At 44.8% G+C, this 20,699-nt stretch overlaps 1 protein-coding gene across 5 annotated transcripts in view; it reads right to left on the bottom strand.

Annotated features, from left to right (window-relative positions):
* LOC148506367 (uncharacterized) overlaps positions 1-20,699 on the bottom strand; it is a 117,050-nt gene that overhangs the window by 15,849 nt on the left and 80,502 nt on the right. For 3 of the 5 annotated variants that reach the window (XM_088446908.1, XM_088446913.1, XM_088446911.1), the window contains exons 14-19: positions 17,054-17,356; positions 16,563-16,910; positions 16,131-16,442; positions 11,783-12,130; positions 1,928-2,029; positions 1,053-1,154 (exon numbers count right to left, since the gene is read on the bottom strand). In XM_088446908.1, coding sequence (XP_088303034.1) covers positions 1,053-1,154; positions 1,928-2,029; positions 11,783-12,130; positions 16,131-16,442; positions 16,563-16,910; positions 17,054-17,356 — 1,515 coding nt within the window. The remainder of the gene's footprint in view (positions 1-1,052; positions 1,155-1,927; positions 2,030-11,782; positions 12,131-16,130; positions 16,443-16,562; positions 16,911-17,053; positions 17,357-20,699) is intronic. The other 2 variants (XM_088446912.1, XM_088446914.1) reach the window with 2 other exon arrangements.

Raw genomic sequence — 20,699 nt, 5'->3', positions numbered from 1 at the left:
CACCTCAGTCCATAGAGTGAAGCAGACGGTTGATGGCTACTGATTGTAAAGCAAGTAAATAACAACAAGTTTTATTTTTGGATTCTCAGCTCTCAGTGTAGATAATGATGACACGTTGGGCCTGATTGTGAGTTGGACGCAGCTGCTTCTGTCTCTGCGTCTATTGGCTGGAGTCTGTCTGCAACTTTATGCTAATGCCCCTGGTGTACAATCGTGCATGCGAATGTGCCAGGACTGAGACGCCCACTGTCAGCCTCCGTAGGTGCTGACATTCCGATTGGTGCGTCTTTAGACCATTGGTTGCACCATTGAAACTTGCACCGGCGTTATGGAGTACGGGCTCCTAAGTGAGTGAATGAGCGTTTGTGTACACCAACCACTTTCCCATGCCTGTGACCCATGATCAGATGGTCATGAACTGTCTCTGTTATAACAAATGAGTTGAGCCTCCTGGTATAGAGGTCACTGGCACCTGATCTCCCAGGTGACACATTACACATAAGGCAATGTGTGTGCTGTATGTCATCTTGTACAAGGCAGGACCCTGTCAGTATCCTATACTTCCCATTACCACCCTTATATTCTCCAACCCTGACCTCTAACACTTTCCTTCCATGCTATCATCACATTTTGGTCTCTTTGCTTGGGAGAATTACAGATGTGTCCTCCTGGCCGGACGTGCACACAGCTTATTTCATGATATGCATTCAAGAATAGATCCAAAACTGCAGTAACAGCACTGAGTAGTTATTAGGGGAATCCTGTTCAAATATTTTCTTCAGAACTATTTCTTAAGAGCGATCATTCTACTGCATCCAGCAATCCCGATACAACAGAAGGAGCATGACTATGTCTATCCCACATTCATCAAGGAATGTTACCCACCCAGCCTCTCCCTAATGGTCACTGTTCTCAGCCACCAGGACCTCAGCCCAAAACAACAAAATGAAGATGACACAATAGAAGCAGTTTATGCTGCACCCGACAGTTCTACAGCTTCATACATTACTCTTATTTAATAGTCATAATTTGTGAAGAGCTGATAAACTTACTGAAGTCTGTGTTCCCATCTGCAGCAGTGTAATATGATGAGGGGATCTCATTGTGGGTGACATTGTGCCAATGGTTCTGAGGCGGATGTTCCTGGTGTGTGTCTGTGAGGAGGAAACCAGGCAGGAGATAAGATAATGGGGCCCATAACAGTATTTTGGGAAACGCTTGTTTCCCAATCTGAATGCAATAAAAGGAAAATGCCTACAGTTGTGTCCTCCTACATCTAGCTTCAATACGCCATGCAGCTCGATACGCCTGGCGTGAGTGAGGAGTCTGGTCTTGTGCAACTCGCTAGCGCCGGGCGTCTTTTTTTTTTTTTATTGCTGAAAATGCATCTAAGTCACAATATAATGCAACTAGGATGCACCAAGAGACTGTACTGATTCATTAGATATGTGACACTTGTATATCTGTGTGCGACTGAGTCTGTACACGGAACTTGGTGTGGAAGAAAGCTGTGATTGCTGCATCATAGTGTCACGTATTAAAATAATCTGCACAGTCTCCTGGTGCTTCCTAGTTGCATCAAATTATGGATTAGACGCCAAAAATGACACAAAAAAAGACACCCGGCGCTAGCAGAGTCACATGGGTCCTGGCACAGCGAGAGGGGCTATTTGCTGTAACTGCAGAAAAGATGTGAGTAGACACATCTGTACGTCTAACCCGCATTTATCAAGGTACAACAATACCCACCCAGCCTCTTCCATTGGTCTCAGCCACCAGGCTCTCAGTCATGTAATTCCCCATATCACCGAGAGCAAAATGAAGAGGACATAACAGAAGGAAGTTATGCTGCAACCAGACAGTTCTGCAGCTTCATAAATTACTCCTATTTTATTAGTCTTGATTTGTAAAGTGCAGCTATACTTACTATAGTCTGTGTTATCATCTGCAGCAGTGTTATGTGGTGAAGGAATCTCATAGAGGGTGACATTGTGTCCAGGATTATGAAGCGGATGTTCCTGGTGTGTGTCTGTGAGGAGGAAACCAGGCAGGAGATAAGATAATGGAGATGTACTGACTGTCTCGTCTCAGTGCACAATCAGGAGACTTAAGGTGCGTAACCACTAATAGACAACATTGTAATCGTGCCGTCGTTTCTATGTCTGTGAACGTTCGGTCGTTCAGTTGTATGCACATCCATCATCCCTGTACATGCTGAACCTGACGTGATCATCAGGTTGACCAGCATGTACTGGCGATGATAGATGGAAAAAACGACCAGCGGGCACGCGCATCGCTGGTCGTTTTCGACATTTACCTGGCCGATTTGTGAACGATTTGCAGACGATTAACAAGCGATTGAACGATAACGATGCCTAATGGATACACACCTTTACACCAGTCACCTGTCTGTATAATGAGCACCAGGGGTGGATCTACCACAGGAGAAGGATTCCTATCCTGAGCAGTACTGGCAGCGGCTGTCCTCACACTGAGTATAATACAATCTGTCACACCAGGGCTACATGAGACCAATCCTGTCATAGTTATATATACTAAGAGAGATTCTTCAGCAGAGACTTAGGGCTCTATTTACTACAATCCGCATTGGTAATGCAGATTGTAGTGTGATATTACCGAGTGAATTCGCATTGCGAATTCAGGCAATATCACGGGGATTTACTACAAATCCCTTGCAGGGACAGAGCTTGCGATAAAGCTCTGTCCCTGCGAATCCCCTTCGGAGCCTTATCACAGTATTTTCGCAAAAAATACCATGATTAAGTGCCCTCGCATGCGCCGACCGGTCGCCGCTGCTAACCCCCCTCCGGTGCTAAGCCCCTCCCCCGGTGCTAAGCCCCGCCCCCCACGATCGCGGACCCCCGCGACGCCCCCTCCCCCCCGCGACCCCCCTCTCCCTTACTTACACTTACCTGCATGCTCCTGGCCTCCGGTGATGTCCTCCATTCCTCCGGTCAGGTGATCTCCCATACTGCACTGGGGCCCGATCACCTGAAGACCGGGCCAGAGTGCACTGTGGGAGACCAGCTGACCGGAGGGGAGTCATCACCGGAGACCCGATCACCGGTCCCAGGAGTCAGGTAAGTAGTTTTTTTTTTTTTTTTTTACAGTAATCAGCTTGCGGTCTATTTAGACCACACAGCTGATTACTGGGACCGACTCCCGGGTCTGCTCTCCCCGTTAGAGCAGGGCAGGAGGTCGGTAACCGGGGGAGACCCTGGATACTGCCACCTCCAGGTGACGTTATTATCACAGGGCTTCCCCCGGTATTTTTTCACAATTTATTTTTAGTAACTCTGGTCGGATCACATTTCCCATTACAGTTATGGGAAATGCGATCTGCTTTACTAAAAATAAGTGATACTTAGGGGTTGGAGTAGAATTTTACGAATTCAACTCCAATTGCCCTGTAATAACTATAGGTGATACTAAAATAATGGGAAAAGGGTGTGAAAACACCCTTTTTCACATTATTTTAGTAAAAATAATGTTGATAAATAGAGCCGTTAGTGGTGTTTATCAACCTACATTGATGTATATTTCTAAAAATAGCTGAGGTGCTTACCAGGATGATAAGAGTCAGTGACTTCCTTTAAAAACTCAAGTAATCTTTGAAACTGACTAAACAAAAGACACCTTCACAGACATACTGTGCTTTGCATTAGGTAAAAAATCAGCCAGGAATTTAATATTTGAAAATAAGGAAAGCTGTTGGAAAATCCTGCTCCATATAGGCTATGGAGGAATATCAAACTATCGCAGGAGGACAATATCAAATGGCAACTCTATGCTCACCAGTACATAGTTACAAAGGAATCCACCTACCCTAGATATTAGGTTTCCAGTATATGTGCACCAACATTAACACTGGCCAGACGATATTCTCTTTGTAGGGAAATATAGTTGTTTTGTTATATTTGAGACTTTAACTATTAGCCCAACAAAATAACTTATATTTGCTAAGTAAGTAAGTAATTGGAGGTAACAATTCATGAGTTATGGTACTGTGATATCTATTTAAAGTATTGCCTAATTATATTATATTGTGCTATAGTGTTGTTACTAACTGCATGCTTAAGGAGTTCCAGAATTATCGAAGAGTTCCAGTTTAATAAAGTGAACTTTATTTTATTCATTGTGTCAATTATTGTGTTGGGGTTGGGGACCACCTGCCTCTCTGCTGTAGCTTGGAAACGATGAAGCAATGACTAGAACAGTGAGAAATTCCACACTAAAGATCTTCAATCACACTAGAGTGTTAAACAAATGTTCAAAGTGACACAGCTATTCTCTTTTACCAGTGAAGAACAGGTAGCACATGACTGATGAGCTGTGGATCATTGCTACCAATCCAATCTATTTCAGCTGCCATCTCAACATTCTCATTTTCCCCTGGTCCCTTTCTCTCAATCATTACTACTACAATACCTCCATTAGCAACTAAAACCCGGGGCATGTTAGAGCTATTTGGCTGGCAGTGGATAGGAAACACATATATGATTGGTCACAAATTGTCTCCATTATCACAAAAGAGTTGAGCATCCTGGTAAAGTGGTCACATGCACCTGCTCAACCTCCAAGCAGACATGTTTCATGCTGAATTCTCCCAGGTGACGCATTACACATAAGGCAATATGCTATATTTCATCTTCAACAAGGTTGGATCCTGTCAGTATCATTTACTTCCCAATACCACCCTTATAGTCTCCAAATCTGACATCCAACACTTTCCTTCCATGCTATAATCAAAAACAACAAGTTATGGTGTCCACATGATGCGTTTCGGATCCTGTAATCCTTTCTCAAGTGTGATCCACACTTGAGAGAAGACCACAGTACCCAAAATGCGCCACGATCCCTTGTTTTTAAAGGACCCGGATCCCACGTACAGGTCTCACACATCAAATAGTTCCAGATGTCTGTTGCTAGGCTACTGCATTCTATTTGCGCACACCACTACTATCTTAAATGGTATGAGCCAGGGTTACTGTTATTTGTTTTGTTATAATTTTGCATATTTTATGTGTGTGTAAAATAAATTGCTGATTGAGCTTAAGACCTATGGCCCTCATTCAGAGCCGTACGCTCTGAGCAGAGCGCACGCTCTGAATGAGGGCCGGGCTCCATTTTCATGGAGCGTCCTCCTGGACGCTCGTATAGCTGTGGGTCACCACCCACAGGCTATACGAGCGTGCATTGTGATGGTCGCGATGGTCGAGACCATCGCGACCATCGAATTTGCGAGCCAGAGCCTGCAGTTGAGGTTTTCAACCGCAAGCTCCGGAGTGATTTTGGCTCTATCAGAGCCAAAATCACTCCCACTGACATCACTAGTGATGTCAGTGGGCCGGCTTCTGATGGGAGGCGTTCCCGTGGGAACGCCCCCGTCAGGGAGGCACGCCCCCGGCACGCCCACCAAAGGGGGCGTGCTGTCAATCAACATTGACAGCACGCCCCCTTTGATCGGACACAACGAGCGAAGGACTTTCCTTTGCTCGTCGCGTCTGGCGCATATGCACGACGGAGCTCCCTCCGTCGTGCGCATGCTCAGTCCATAACATCGACCCACTTGCGAGCGGACAGCCGCTCGCGAGTGGGTCTGAATCAGGCCCTATGTCCCATTATTTGGGTAATACAGACTTGAGGTTTTTAACTTTATGGAAACAATCACACATTCTTTACCTTAACTAATCAAGGAAAAAGTTATTTCTGGTGAATATTTTATTGGTTTAAGGATACTCCGTTTTATATAAAAAAATTTCAGGTAATTAGCTCAGAATACACCCACTAACCATTTATCACATTGTCAGTATCAAGTAATGATGTTTTGCTCGTTATTGTGGTAATATTAGCTGCACAGTTTCTGTTTACTGCGCAATCAAGGTTTTCTCTGTTATTTTCGTATGATCCATCCTCAATACGCCACGCAGAGCGACATGCCTGGCGAGACTCAGCCTCCAGGTCCAGTGCTACTCTGCCAGCGTTGGGCAGCTTTTTTTGTTGTTGCTGAAAATGCGGCTTGGTGCTGATTAATTTGATATGTGACACTCGTATATCTGTGTGCGACTGAGCCTGTAGACGGAAATTGTGATGGAAAAAAGCTGTGTCATGGGACCTGGCACACCAGGAAGGGCTGTTTGGCATGACTGCAAAGATGTGCGAGGACACATCTTTACGTCTAACCCACATTTATCATGGAACAACAATACCCACCCAGCCTCTCTGTAACCAGTGGGTTAAATATATAATTTCTACATAGGCATAGAAGTTGTAACACACAACCAGTGCTAAGCCCCATTGAGGTTTGAAAAAGGACATTGTATTCATGTAGTTCTAGTCTATGCATAGACTGGTCAGATCACCTTTGTGGTCAAACAAGACATATATTGAAGGGCCAACTTGTACCTGTCATTAGTACAGTAGTTGTATAATGAGCCATTCATACCTTATATGGTATTATCAGTAGACAGTTAGCCACATTCCAATAGAATGACCATTGTGAGATGTGTAGAGATGCTAAGCATTATGGGTTACTGATAGTGATGTCCATATTCTACACAAAGGGGCTTTGAAACCGAGTTTATCTCCAGACATTAAGACACGTCATTACTGTATTTCGTTGTCTGAGTACATCTTATTGCTTACAGAGCATGTGCAAGAGGTAAGAATGGTCCATGCTATGCTGTACCAATCAGTGCTTGATACTCATTATGCAACTAATATGGGTTTAATATCCGGAAAGCCAACACCCATACGATGGTATATAAATCAAGACCTAGACAAAGGCTCTTTTGCTTGTGCATGGACTTGAGACTGCAGTAGAATGCCTGCAATGTAAATTGGAAGACCTGGACATTGTGAAACGAGGGCTCCCCATATGAAGATGAACTACATCCAGAGGCGTCACTAGGGTTGGTGTCACCCCAAAACCATCAGCAGTTACACCCCTCCCCCACCTAACACCAGCAGCAGTTACACAGTCCCCCACCCTCCCTTACCTAACACCAGCAGCAGTTACACACTCCCTTAGCTAACACCAGCAGCAGTTACACCCTCCCCCACCCTCCCTTAGCTAACACCAGCAGCAGTTACACCCTCCCCCACCCTCCCTTAATTAACACCAGCAGCAGTTACACCCACCCTACCTTACCTAACACCAGCAGCAGTTACACCCTCCCTCACCCTCCCTTAGCTGACTGACAGCACGTCTACAAGGAGAGCCTGTGCATCTATTGTTCTGGACCCGTACACTGGCAGCTTGCGATTGTGTCGGGAGGCCATGAGATCTATTTCGGGAAGGCCCCACCTGTCCACTAAGAGTTGAAACACTTCCTGGTGAAGAGACAATTACCTCGGATGCACGTTGTGACGGCTGAGGAAGTCCGCTTCCCAATTGAGTACTCCTGGAATGAACACTGCCAAGATGGCTGGGAAATTGCCTTCCACCCATGTCAAAATGTGGGACACTTATGTCAGTGCCGTCTGACTCGGAGTTCCTCCTTGGTGGTTTATGTAAGCCACCGTGGTGGCGTTGTCTAACTGAACTTGCACGGATTTTCCGTGAAGTATGAGTCTTGCTTGCTGAAGAGCCCTGAAAACTGCCCGAATTTCCAATTTGTTGATCGGAAGAGCAGGTTCTGCTGTCATCCACCGTCCTTGAATTGAGTGTCCATCGTCAGGAGGACCCAGCCCGGATGCAAAAGGGGCGTCCCTTGTTGAGATGAGATGTCTGCAGCCACCAGGCCAGAGACAGACGTACCTCCGGAAAAAGCACTATCGTCTAGGTCTTTTTCCGACGGGGTAACCCATTCCATCTGGAGAGGATCAACTTCTGCAGAGGTCAGGAATGAACCTGGGCATACTCCACCATGTCGAAAGTCGACACTATGGATCCCAGTAACCTCATCGCCGAATTAATGGATACTTGGCAGGCAGCTGCGGACCCGAGACTGCAACACAGAGATCTGTGCTGTTGAGAATCCAAATGTGCTCCGAGGTGAAGCATCCTTTGAGAAGGACTTAGGGAGGACTTCTTCCCATTTGTCAGCTAGCCGTGAGTATGCACCACAAAGATCGTCAGCTGTAGATGGTGGTGAAGTACCTTTGGAGACCCGGCTAACAGCAGAATGTCATCCAGGTAGGGTAACAGACGGACCACTTGTTGTCGTAAATGGGCCGCCATAACTGCCATCCCTTCGGTAAACACCCTCAGAGCTGTAGAGAGGCCAAACGGTAGGGCCTGAAACTGGAAATGTTGGTGCATCTGAGGAAATGCTGTTGAGCCGAAGCAATCGGGATATGCAGGTATGCATCCTGAACATCCAGAGACACCACAAAATCCCCAGGTTCCATAGCCAATATTATGGAGCGCAGGTTCTCCATCCTGAACCGTGGCACCCTCAGAAACTTGTGTAGGGATTTGAGGTTGAGGATAGGACGGTACGATACATTTGGATTTGGTACCAGAAAGAGGTTGGAAGAATAACCCGTCCCCCTTTGGGACAGGCACTATGACCCCTGCTTGGAGCATAGACTGCACTACTCCCTGGATTTCTAACGCCTTGTCCTGATTCGACTGAAGGCCTGTGGTAAAGAACTAATAGGGAGGCCATCTACGGAAGGAGAGGGCATACCCGTGAGAAACCACTTCCCTTACCCAAGTGTCTGTGGTAGTCTGACACCAGCACTGGGTGAACTGAAGAAGTCGGTCTCCCACCTTGGGGTCCCCCCATGGGGAGGCCCGTCTCATCAGGATGGCTGAGGGCTTATCATCAGGCTTGGTGCTCCAAGCTTGTTTCTTGGGCTTGGCAGCCTTTTTGGCGCCTCATGGTCTAGGAAAAGACAGTACATAAGGTTTTCCATGGGGCCGATAGGACCGAAAGGACGAGGACCCAGACCCTGATGGAGCTGAAGCCGGAGGCAGACATGCAGATTTTGCTGCTGCCAACGTATCCACAATTTTTTCCAAATCAGGGCCGAAATGGACCTGACCATTATAAGGCATCCGCATCCGCTCTATAAGAGTGTAATCACAGAGAGCGGCGAACTGAAACTGCCGCAGTTGAATCCTAGAAGTGAGGAGACTGACATCCAAAGCCGCCTCATTAATGTATGTAGCTGAATCCTGGAGATTGCCCACTAGCTCAATTTGCTCACTGGCAGTATCCGAAGAAAGAGATGCCTCCAAGGCATCTGTCCACCGTTCCATGGCTTTAGCTACCCAGCAGATAGCCATGACCAGTCTGGAGGCCCCTCCAGTGAGGGAGTATGTAGACTTCAGACAAACTTCCACCTTGCGATCCATAACATCCTTCAGGGAGGACATGGACGGCATAGGCAAGGTCACAAACTTCACCAGACGCGTCACATGAGAGTCCACCTGAGGGGGAGTTTCCCATTTAGTGAAATAATCCTCCGCAAAGGGGTAGGCATAAGCCAGGCGTCTTTGAGGCTGGAAGCGCTTTCCAGGAAATTGCCACGCCTCCTCCAAATGATCTACTAGTTGATCAGATACAGCATCAGATACAGCAGCATTACCCTTAAGATCCTTAAAATAGGCATATTTGGACTTAACTGCAGGAGGGTCCTCATCCTCAATTACCATGGCCACACGGACTGCCCGTATCAGGCCTGGAATCTTAGATTTAGACTCTACCTCCCTAGGAGGGAGCTCAGAGTCAGATAAATCATGTACAGTATCTCACCGTCATCACATAATGTGTAGATTGAGATGACAGTAACGGTCTTTTAGCAGGCCGCAGTGGTGATTCCCTCTGTAAAATGTCTGTAAGGTTTTGCACCATTGTAGACAGAGAGTTTACCCAAACAGGCTCCTGAGAGACCTGAGGGGGTGCTGTCTGCTGAGGGAGGCACTGCGCCACCCACATCTGCCTGGGGATCCCCTGCATGGGAGACGGGACCACTGCCTGCTGCATGAACCCCAACTGGGGAAACGCAGGGGAGCCGCCAAACGTCCCGCAATGGCTGTGAATGCCTGAGCAAAACAAGCCCAGGGAGGTTCCTTTGCAGATGTAGTGACAGCAGGTGGACCTGAAGGGGCATGACACGTAGCACGTAAACCCTCAGTAACCACCTCCCTTCCCCTAGTCCTGCCTTACATTTGGAGCAGGATAGGTGGATAGGGACATCATTAAGTACAGAATCCTCACTCCCAGACATAGTAATGAGAGTATGTAAGTTGTATGTGACCCACCACACAGAAAAACAATGTTAATTGTGAGGCAATTCCCACCCTGACAGCACTGTACCACTAGGGCTGGAGAGAAGGGAAAGTAAAATGGCTGACAGTTTTAGAAAAATAAATCACAGTCAGACAGCGCTAGCATATAGTCACATACAATGCAGAAATTTCACCTGCACTAATGGCACTATAATCAACTACACAGACACAGGTCAGAGTGTGTAGCACTATTCCTACCAGACTCTAACAGGAGGAGAGGTATGCAGGGGAACCCGGACTGCAATTCCAACAAGGAGACCAGCGTTCAGCGTGCTGCACACTTTCTGAGAAAATGGCCGCCGACAAGCTGAGAGGAGGCGGGTTCGGGGGAGGGACGCTGCCACAGCCGGCCAGACCGCAGTAGAAGGCGCTGTGAGTAGCCGGGGAGGTGCCGGCTGTGTGACAGGGAAGGCATGCTCCCCTGGCCTGTCATTAGCCCCTGGGACGCAGGAGCGTTAAGCAAAGCTCCAGCCCGACGTCCCTGGTGGTCTAGTGGGAGTGCAGTACTCAGTGCCTGGCCCCACTACTAGCAATTCCCAGGGAGTCCCCTACCCTGGGGACAAAAGGGACTGTGCATCAGTGGGTCCCCACCGCGGGTACCCGCTGCTTACCTGAACCCCCCTGCGCCCGGTCACAGTCCAGGGATCCTCTGGGGACCCGGCTAGCTAAGACCCCGTAAGCCAGCCGAGATCCCCGGATCGGTACCGGTGTCTTGGCACCGGTGGGGTGGTGGAGCTGCAGCCCGGTCATCCTCTTGGACTGTCCGTGCTGTCCGCTACTGAAGATCTTCTGGGGCCCCCTCTGTGCGGTGACCCAACTCCATGCCGGCACCTACGAAACTGAAGGTGCCTTGGCCTGGGGGCAGGGTATGGGAGAGGGGACCCAATGCATCCTGGGAGATGAAATTTAACTCTGTGGTGCCCGATGACTACCACATCGCCTATACCCCAAGGTATCCTGTGGATACCCTATGGATCCTGAAGTAGAAAAAATGGGACGGATTAGAACACGCTTATAGTCGCGTTAGAATTCCGTGTGCATTTAATTCGCATTCCGTTTGCAGCAGGCGTCCAGAGATGCATTGGCATTACGTACGACTAAGAAACAGGGCCGTGGTCCCTCCTGCCACAGAATGGGCAGCCACTGGGTCATACACTTCTATCACAGGTTATGCACACAGCAGGAAGTGACTTGATTTCTGCCCCTGCTCTCCACATATCCAAGAATCACAAAGAGATTGGTTGAAACCATTGTCTGTCAAGCTGATGCTGTACAGAAGCTCTGTGTCTGTTCTCTGCTGTGAGAGTGACTTTCAAAGACAGTGCTAGATAAATGACAGAAGCTGATTGGTTGCTTTGGGCAACTTCTCCAATTTATCACTCTTCAAACATATAAACTATTTAATGGGCATAGATGACCCCATTAAACAAACTATCAGTACCTAACAGGAGGATGAATTGTATAATTGTAGACAAATACTGATATCCTGGGACACACTTACCACTAGCACCTGATACTCACCAGTTACGTGCAGAGGTCCTGTACTCTGCTCCAGTGGTTGCACCAGGCTGGGATGCTGCACCCGGCATATGAATTCCGCACCATGTTCTGTTGCCAGAGTGGGAGTGAAGGTCAGGCGTGACTGACATGAGTACGTGTTATCAGTCTGTCTGCCTAAATGATCGTTAGACACTCTGTACAGCCCGCTGGAAGATACACAGCTCGTTTCACCAGATATTGGGTCCTTTCTCAGCCACATCACAGTTACAGCATTTGGGAAGTATTTGGAGATGGTACATTGCAGTGAGGCCTCTTCGTTCATCCCTAGATGTGGAACCGATATCCTCATTGCTGGGCGCCAGGGATAATCTACAGGAAAGTAATAAAGTCAATTTAATAGACATGATCATGCCTCATAGTAAACGTCAAAAACAATATTTAGGAGAACAGAAAGAAAAAACGTAACTTCGCTGCTGCCTATAATATATGATGTAATATATGACCAATACCAATAAAATGATCCAATATTTTTTGTTGATCTCAGTAATCAGACTTCTCTTACTTAAATATATTTAATCAAATATTAGCATAAGCTACTATCACATCACAGATACAATAAAACATACATATAAAAACTTTTCAAAAAATACAATTGAATCTACTCAGCTGCTACTTTAATCCGTTGGTCTATTAATATATTGCAATATACAGTAGCCCTCATGTGCTCACCCACAGATTAATACTGTCCAGTACTAGAAGGATTCTAGTTTCAGTCCTCGATACACAGATATAAAGTTTATCCAATGTAAACCAGATTATAAAGTATACCTGTAGTAGAGAACATTGCGGTTTCTCAGCTGGAAGTAATATATAATTTTTTGTATATGGGTAGTCACAAGGTATTACCCCCCAGATCAGCTTAGCCTACTCGCTGTGATGGTCTAGAGCAGCCGCAGCGGTAACAACTTGCCGGCCGTATTGTGGAGCGTCGCTGCCTCCCGGCTGTGTGTCACGGGCTCTCTCCCAGCGGTTAGTTTATTGTACCTCCCAGGTTGGTCCGCTTTCAGTCATAGTGCTGGCTCTCACTATGGGCCGGCTCTCCCATTTTGCTGCTGCTGTAGACTGCAGGCTTGGCTCACCAGGATCCCGTGTATAAATATTAGCCATGGGGAGCCGTAAAATCACTTAGATACTTTAAAGATAGCAGCAGCTCAGGAATTAAACAGTTGACGCGTTTTGCTCCGGTTCCGGAGCTTTATCAAGATAAGGGTATAAGGTTGATTGTTCCTCCTTATATTGTGCTCTTAATTATGTGATAAGCAACAGTTGGGATCATTCAAGAGAAACCTCACATCTAATTAGTTCATAACAAACATAACCATTTGAAAGCTTGGTTTAGAGAAGTCATATATCCTTATACATATTTAGTTCTAGCATTTCCATTACAAAATAAATGGCATTATACGTACAATCATTTTAATAACAATCTCTGTAGACAACTATACACAAACAAGAAACAGCAAAAAGTATTCCCCGAGCACTCAGAATGAAATCAGCAAAAAGATTTGAAAAACTACATGGTGGTAGATAATTCAGAGATCTCAGTTGCATATTTTTGCCAAAATATGGCTAAATCTGGCCACACATCTAAAGATTATCTGTCCAACCATCCAACTAGTTGATTGGTTGGAATGAAAATCTGGTAAGGTATGAAAGCAAATGACAATCAGCAATTTGCTCCAAAATGCCGGAAAATGGACAAAAACTGTTGTTTGAACAAATTGTTTAGATCAAACATTTAACAAACTTGTCTGACGCCATTTTCATCTGTTTCCTGGCATTTAGGAGCAAATTGCTGATCATCATTTACTCCCATATGTTACCAGATCTTCATTCCAACCAATCAGCTGGTTGGACAGATAATCTTTAGGTCTGTGGCCAGCTTAAGCCTCCATGCTTCTCTGATTCTGGAGGTCCCTAATACTTGGTCAAAGTCTAGGGTGCAGAACCCAAAAAAGCCGGCGAAGATCAGCCACCCCAGTCCAGGTTTTACTGATATCCATTCTTGAGCACAGATGGTTAAAGCAAAATAACTGAGATACTAATGAAGACACCTGTGCTTAAGTATGGTTACCCTTAAAACCTGGTCTGTTAGTGTGCCTTGAGGACTGTGGTTGGGAACCCCTGGCATAGAGATTTGACCTCACTGGTCCACCAGTTATTTCAAGTATATCATCTAGCTCAATAATAGTTAAAATCAACCTTATAACTGATTGCTGCTTTAGATTTAGCAGTGAATTTACTGAAATCCTGCGATGCTGTAGTCTTAAGCTGGCCACACACTAGACCAACTTACATCCAACCAGCCAACTAGTTGATTGGTTGGAATGAAAATCTGGTTAGGTATGAAAGCAAATGACAATCAGCAATTTGCTCCCAAATGCCGAAAAATGGACAAAAACTGTTGTTTGAACAAATTGTTTAGATCAAACATTTAACAAACTTGTCTGACGACCATTTTCATCTGTTTCCTGGCATTTAGGAGCAAATTGCTGATCATCAGTTACTCCCATACGTTACCAGATTTTCATTCCAACCAATCAACTAGTTGGATGGTTGGATGAAAGTTGGTTTAGTGTGTGGCCAGCTTTAGGGCCCGATTCAGACCCGGTCGCTAGATGCGTTCACACGCAGCCGCCCGCTGTCAAAGTATGCAAATCATGTGATCGCACGGCAAGACATTAGCACATCCACTATGTCTTGGCGTGCAATAGCGGTATGTTTTTAGACGCCCACCAGCCTGTCATAAGACGCCCACTTTCCCTTAGTAACAAACGTCATCCCCAGGAAGTGTATGCAACAATCAGTAACATCGGAGCCATTCGCAGCGCTTGTGGTTTACCATACCCTACCGCAAGCACTGCGAGTGCTACAGTGTGTAATACAGCCATGTGACGTGTACTATGATGCTGCGTCTTAACTATGTACGCCCTAGAAACAGTGTTTTGACGCTGAGGCACACCTGCGCTCGCACCACCACATCCCCGTTTCCATCGACCTCCCCCTGTCACCACCCACAAATGGCTCATCCTGTCACTCAATCTTGCAGGGCGTCTGTGTACTCACTGCGATCGCTTCCCGATTGCAACGACTGGTTCGCGCACGCGCACTGCGTCTTTTACGCATGCGTAGATTGCGAAACTCGCCCAGCAGCTTAGCGACCGGGTCTGAATCAGGCCCTTAGATCCTATTTCATAACCCACTTCATCTTAGTTATTCCTGGCCACTTTATCCAGAAAATAACAAAACCTCACTAATACATACTGTAGAATACTTACAAAACAACATTTGTAATTAAAACCCAACATAATACCATATAGTCCCACATGAGTTCCAGCCTGCAGCAGAGGAATGTATGGTGTTTCTTACATGTGTGCATAACTTGTTAAATTAGAAAAAGGAAAGAGAAAGTTGTCATACAAATGATATAAATATGGCTGCAAGTAGAAGTTACAGTAGCCCACTGGCCATCTAGGCACAACCCTATGACAGACAGAAATCTCCACCCCTGCTCTTGTCCTGTTTTTTTTTTTTTTTACCAGGGGTGATCTTGTAAAACATTTCTGTTCTGTCAACTAGTAATATGATTTGTTCATTATTTTGCAAAGCTAAATTGCTATAGGGGCGCTAGTCTATTACAAAGAAGAACATATAGCATTCATGTATAACATGGGGACAATAAATAAAATGCACCATTGTTAAATATCTTAAAAATAAAATAAGGATCCCCATCAACCTACAGCACACTTGCCTACTTTTGAAAAAGCATTTCAGGGAGATTGTGATAGCAGCACCTATGACCGTAGAGGTAAAGTGGGCGTGTCCTGCTACATCTGAGAGGCGTGTCATACATGTGATGGGCGTGTCCTGCTACATCTGAGAGGCGTGTTATAAAACGGACTTACATCCACATGTAAACAAGCCCCAAAGCAGTTAGTAAGATCTACTTGGTGATGAAAACACACTGATACTTCTCAGAAAATACATGTAGCCATAGGGATCGTTGTGCCTTATAAGTTAACCAATGCAGGGAAATTATACTAATGATCACATTTGAATGTATATATCTCTGTTTTTTTTTTACTGTAACAGCTTCATAATGGGGGTAAGGTGCAATCAGGGAGATTGCTGGACTCTACAAGGAGTCAGGGATATTACTACTATTTCAGGGAGTCTCACTGACAATGAGGGAGAGTTGGCAAGCGTGCACTACAGGTCACCATTATAATGCGAATAGTCACTGAGATAGAATGAGCATAGTAGGGTACTTACATAGGAGGAAAATGATATATGCACATATAATCCTCACCTGTATCTGTTAGAGAGAGCTCACTGCACCTAGATTCATCCATAGACTCGTGGGTCCAGGTCACACGTACTCTGAGGTCCGGGATGTTCACTTGAGTCTCAGACAGTCTACACTCACTTGCGACAGTACAGGTTTTATTTAAATTAGTGCTATATCTCTCCTTTGGGACACAGGTCTGTGTTAGTTGCTCTCCTGACCCATAACACCACTGAATGTGGACATCTCTGGGATAGAAGTTCTCCAGAGTCAGAAGGTATTTTACCTCTTCTTTGCCCAAAGTTAGTTTTACCGGCTTCCTTTTATTGGGTTTAGCTGGAAAGAAAACATGAAAAGCCTATATTATTATATTCATAGGATACACGTGGCAATGGGTGATTACTGAGTGTTACATTGGAGCAATCCCCATAACATGTACACTCCTGGCCCACTCACCCATCACCTGTAACGCTCCTGTGCTTCTCTCTACTGGTGTCTCCAGGCTGGGATGTCCCACTCTGCAGAGGATTTCTGACCCTCGGTCTCCCGGTGATGGAGTTAGCACCAGGCTGGCTGTACAGGAGTATGTGTTATCTGGCTGTCTCTGGGACTGGGTGACTGACATCTTATACTTATCACTGTCAGATAAAGGACCAGATATCTGGCCTCCTGTCTCCTTCTTATACCAGCTCACAGTCAGGGCATCCGGGAAATACCTGGAGATGTTGTACTGGACAGTAGCCCGTCTCTCTACCATTACATGAGTCACGGGAACTGCCTGGATTTCTGGGCGCCATCCACGACCTTCATTAAGTAAAGATGATAAATATATGTGAAAAACAAAATGCGTAACACAATGGGTAATGTATTTGCTAACTTTCTTGTGTGACAAGTAATGGATGCTTATCCAGCATACACCACTAGAAAAGTACATTTCCTGCCCTTACCGATGTCTCTCCCAGACAGGACTCTGGTTTCTGGTTTGTCCATAGATTTGTGTTTCCAGGTCACAGAGACTTCAATGCTGGGATCCATAAAGAGCTGTCCTGGGACTGTGCATTGGCTGCGGAGAGAATACGTTTTATCAGCAGTCTCCTTCCAGTCCTCTGTGGATTTGGATGGCAGCTGATCTTTCCCTGTGGTCCATTTGAGTGTCAGCTGCTTGGGATAGACATTTCGTAGGGCCATAGAGCACAGCACATCTCCGGAGTCACACATAGTTGTCTTTATATCATCCAGGATGGGTTTTGCTAGAAGAAAATATTTAAAATGTTTAAATATTAACAACACACATATAGTAATACATGGTAGAGTCAGTGGCATAGCCAGGTGGAACAGGGGAGGTACCCTTTGCTGAAGAAATCTTGAAAACTGCATCTATCAGATAGGGGTGCCAGTCAGTGCAGGGCCACCCAGAGACTGCCTAATATGATTTTTGAGGAGTGGTGAAATAGTGATGAGGGGATGATTTGAGTGCCAGTCAAAAAAATTGTTTTCTGTTTTGTATAGCTGTCACAAATATGCTCTTTGTATTGTATGGTGGTCTGAAAACTGCTCTTTGTAGTGTGTGGTGGTCACAAAAATGTGCCTTGTATTCCATGACAGTCACAAAAATTCTCTCTGTATTGTAACTGGGATGCTCTGGTTACTGTATAGCAATCACTGAGATCTGACTGTGTTACTTTATACTGTTTATGTACTGTGTGTGTTTGTGTGTGTGTGTGTTAGAGTTATTAATATAATGTCAGTGGTAAGCCAATTATTGATGTAATAATGTCAAAAGCTGGCTATGCCACTGGGTAGAGTACACAGTAATAAATTATATTTATTCATACACTAGCTGGGATACCTGGCATTGCCCGGGTTGAAAACTGGACCCTGAAGTACACTTGCAGCCTTCATATTTTTACATTGTCCTCACCTAGTAAATGGGGTATATCAGGAGCAGACTCACTTACAGAACAGAAATCAGTATGGCTTCCAAAATCACTTGAGATTCAGAAATGACTGCAGAACAGATGGGGTGATTCAGCAGCAGACGGGTATGCTATCATGGCTGCTAACATAGGTTATACCTCCTGCATGCATTACTGATCCAAGCTGCTTCCAAGGACGCAGCATCGGCTCGTCTGCAATCCCTTCGGCTGGCTGAGTGACCATGGGGTCACGCAAGCCGACTGCCACAGATGAGTAAAAGAGGCCAGGAAATCTCTGTTAGCTGAAGGAGATTCTGGTGTCTCACTACCCCCCTACCCCAAACGGGAAACGGAGGCCGTCTTCGTCCCCTCTCCGGCCACAAATGGCAGCAGACTGTCAATAACTGACAGTGTGCTGCCAGAATGTGTGCAGGGTCGCAGGATCTGGCGCATGCAGAGATTCCTGGAAATTGGGGAGCTGCGTGATCCCTGTCACTGCGCCCGCAGCTGAATCACTCCTTGAAATCACTCTGCAGACCAACATTGAAGAACATGTCTAGCAGGGCTGTCATCAGGGAGGGAAACCCGGGACTGGAGTCCCGTTCCAGGACAGAAGGAGGCCCGGCTGCAGTGGCTGTGATCAATCTCCCCAGCTGTTTAGAATCTTCATATGCTAAGCTTTGCCAGGATCAAAGATTGTGGATTGATTATACTGTCTGCCACAGTCTGAATGTATCGAGTACTGAGCTGCTCATCAGACTGCCAGGCACTGTGACAGTGTGTTCATGAAGCCAGCCCCTCAGCCCCAGAATCTGAGTAATTAAAGGGTATTAGGCTAAATAAGTTTGGATATCCGCACATCTATTTATTAAATCCATTCCCCTTTTAATTTTAAGCTTTATAATTGCTTGTTGTACATGAGGAGGTGCACCTAAGAATAAAGTACAAATTTTCTCAAAAGAACATATAGGTATTCTTATATTGGGCACACACAGATTAAAGTTCTGTCTTGTTTACACACTGGGATAGAGATCTGGTTATGAAATTAAAACTTAACTTTTATTAAATTAATCAAATGGCGAACTGTTTAAAAAAATATGTGTATAATATACTTGTGAATTAAAATTATGACCATAAACCTATGTTGTTACTTAACAAGTTGTTCATTAATATATAGAATATTCTTGTCTTATCGACCGTTGAGTCTCCAGATATATAACTGACACTATACTTAGAGAGTGTCAGGAGAGAACAGAATGATCTGGCTCTTTAATATACGCATTACCAACCTTTTAATTATGGATCTTAAATATAATACAGTATACTTTTATGGTTATATCTGTAGGAGATCGCAATCTATTCCTCTCCTTGGTTGTTATATAATGTCTTCTTACATATGGGTCAGTTTATTTTACAAATTTATATATGAGTGGAGTAAATGCCACTATTAATTGCTTGTATTCATATATATGTACGTGTGTTTCACATTGAAAGTACTGCGTTCAAAGATGTTTCTTATTACATTAAGGTGTCCTTTAGGATAGATACAATGTATTGCTACTGAGCTGAATTAATTAGATACAATATGTCCAAATGAACACTGTATTTCATTTATTGCACAGCGAACTTCCAGTAAGCATGCAGTCTTATTTGAGCTCTATTTTCCTACAGGAACACAGCGTCTGTATGATAGTGCATTTATACTTTAATTCCTGAACACATGTGCTACATTGTTAAAGTTTATTATTCAGTAGCCTTTCTTTTTGCAGTGACTTTGTGTCACTATACAATTGTATAAAGCGTGCTTGTGGCTGCAATAACTGAATTCAGTCATAAATCATTACCCAGTGGTCCGCTGTATTGCCTCCTGACCACATGTCTAGATTATAAAGACTTGCAATGCTATTCATCTGTAATTGCGATTGTAACTGCAATTACTATAGCGGTGTCCTGTGTTAATAGGCTGCTCACATATACTTGCAGCACAACTTGATGGCATATACTGTAGTGTTATTATACAATTTTCAGCGGTTCACATACACTTTTAAGCACAACATAGGATATGTTCTATTAAAACGGAGGAGCCGCCATGCAGCGTGTCCTCTCTACCCTGATGTGCGTTTCCACAGTGGCTTAATCATAGGGGCCAACCCGTCCTGTAGGCTATCTTCCCTTTTTACAGGAGTGTGTAACCAATTGACATTCGTCTCTATTAATTGATGGCTCAGTCTTCCAATCAGAGGTAAGTAGTAGGATCCTCATCCAATAAGATGTATCTAGCAGATTTCAATCATGAAAAACTAGTGGTATAATCATTGGAGCGTTCTGATGTAGAGGGATAACTACTGTATGTCACTTGTTTGTTGGTGGAAGTTAGCAGTGGAAATGCAGATTAACTTATGATATATTATTATTAGTATCATAATGATAAGCTGTATAGATAACTAGATAATAGTAGCAGTTATTAGTGAAGATACAAATTGACTTCTGATATGATATTAATAATTATTGATGGGAGTTAGCAGTAGAAATAATATAAATAATGTAATAATAAAATGCATAAAAAGCTAGATACTGGTAGCAGTTAGTGGTTGAAATAAAGATTAATTTATGATATAATAATAATAATAATGCATATATAGCTAAATGAATTATAAATTACTGATTGATGTTTAAT

The sequence above is a fragment of the Taudactylus pleione genome, unplaced genomic scaffold (genome assembly GCF_031769625.1).
Source record: "Taudactylus pleione unplaced genomic scaffold, aTauple2 ptg000407l, whole genome shotgun sequence".
Classification (NCBI taxonomy): domain Eukaryota; kingdom Metazoa; phylum Chordata; class Amphibia; order Anura; family Myobatrachidae; genus Taudactylus; species Taudactylus pleione.
The sequence above is the reverse complement of the archived record's forward strand: the minus strand, read 5'-3'. Positions and strand labels throughout refer to the sequence as shown.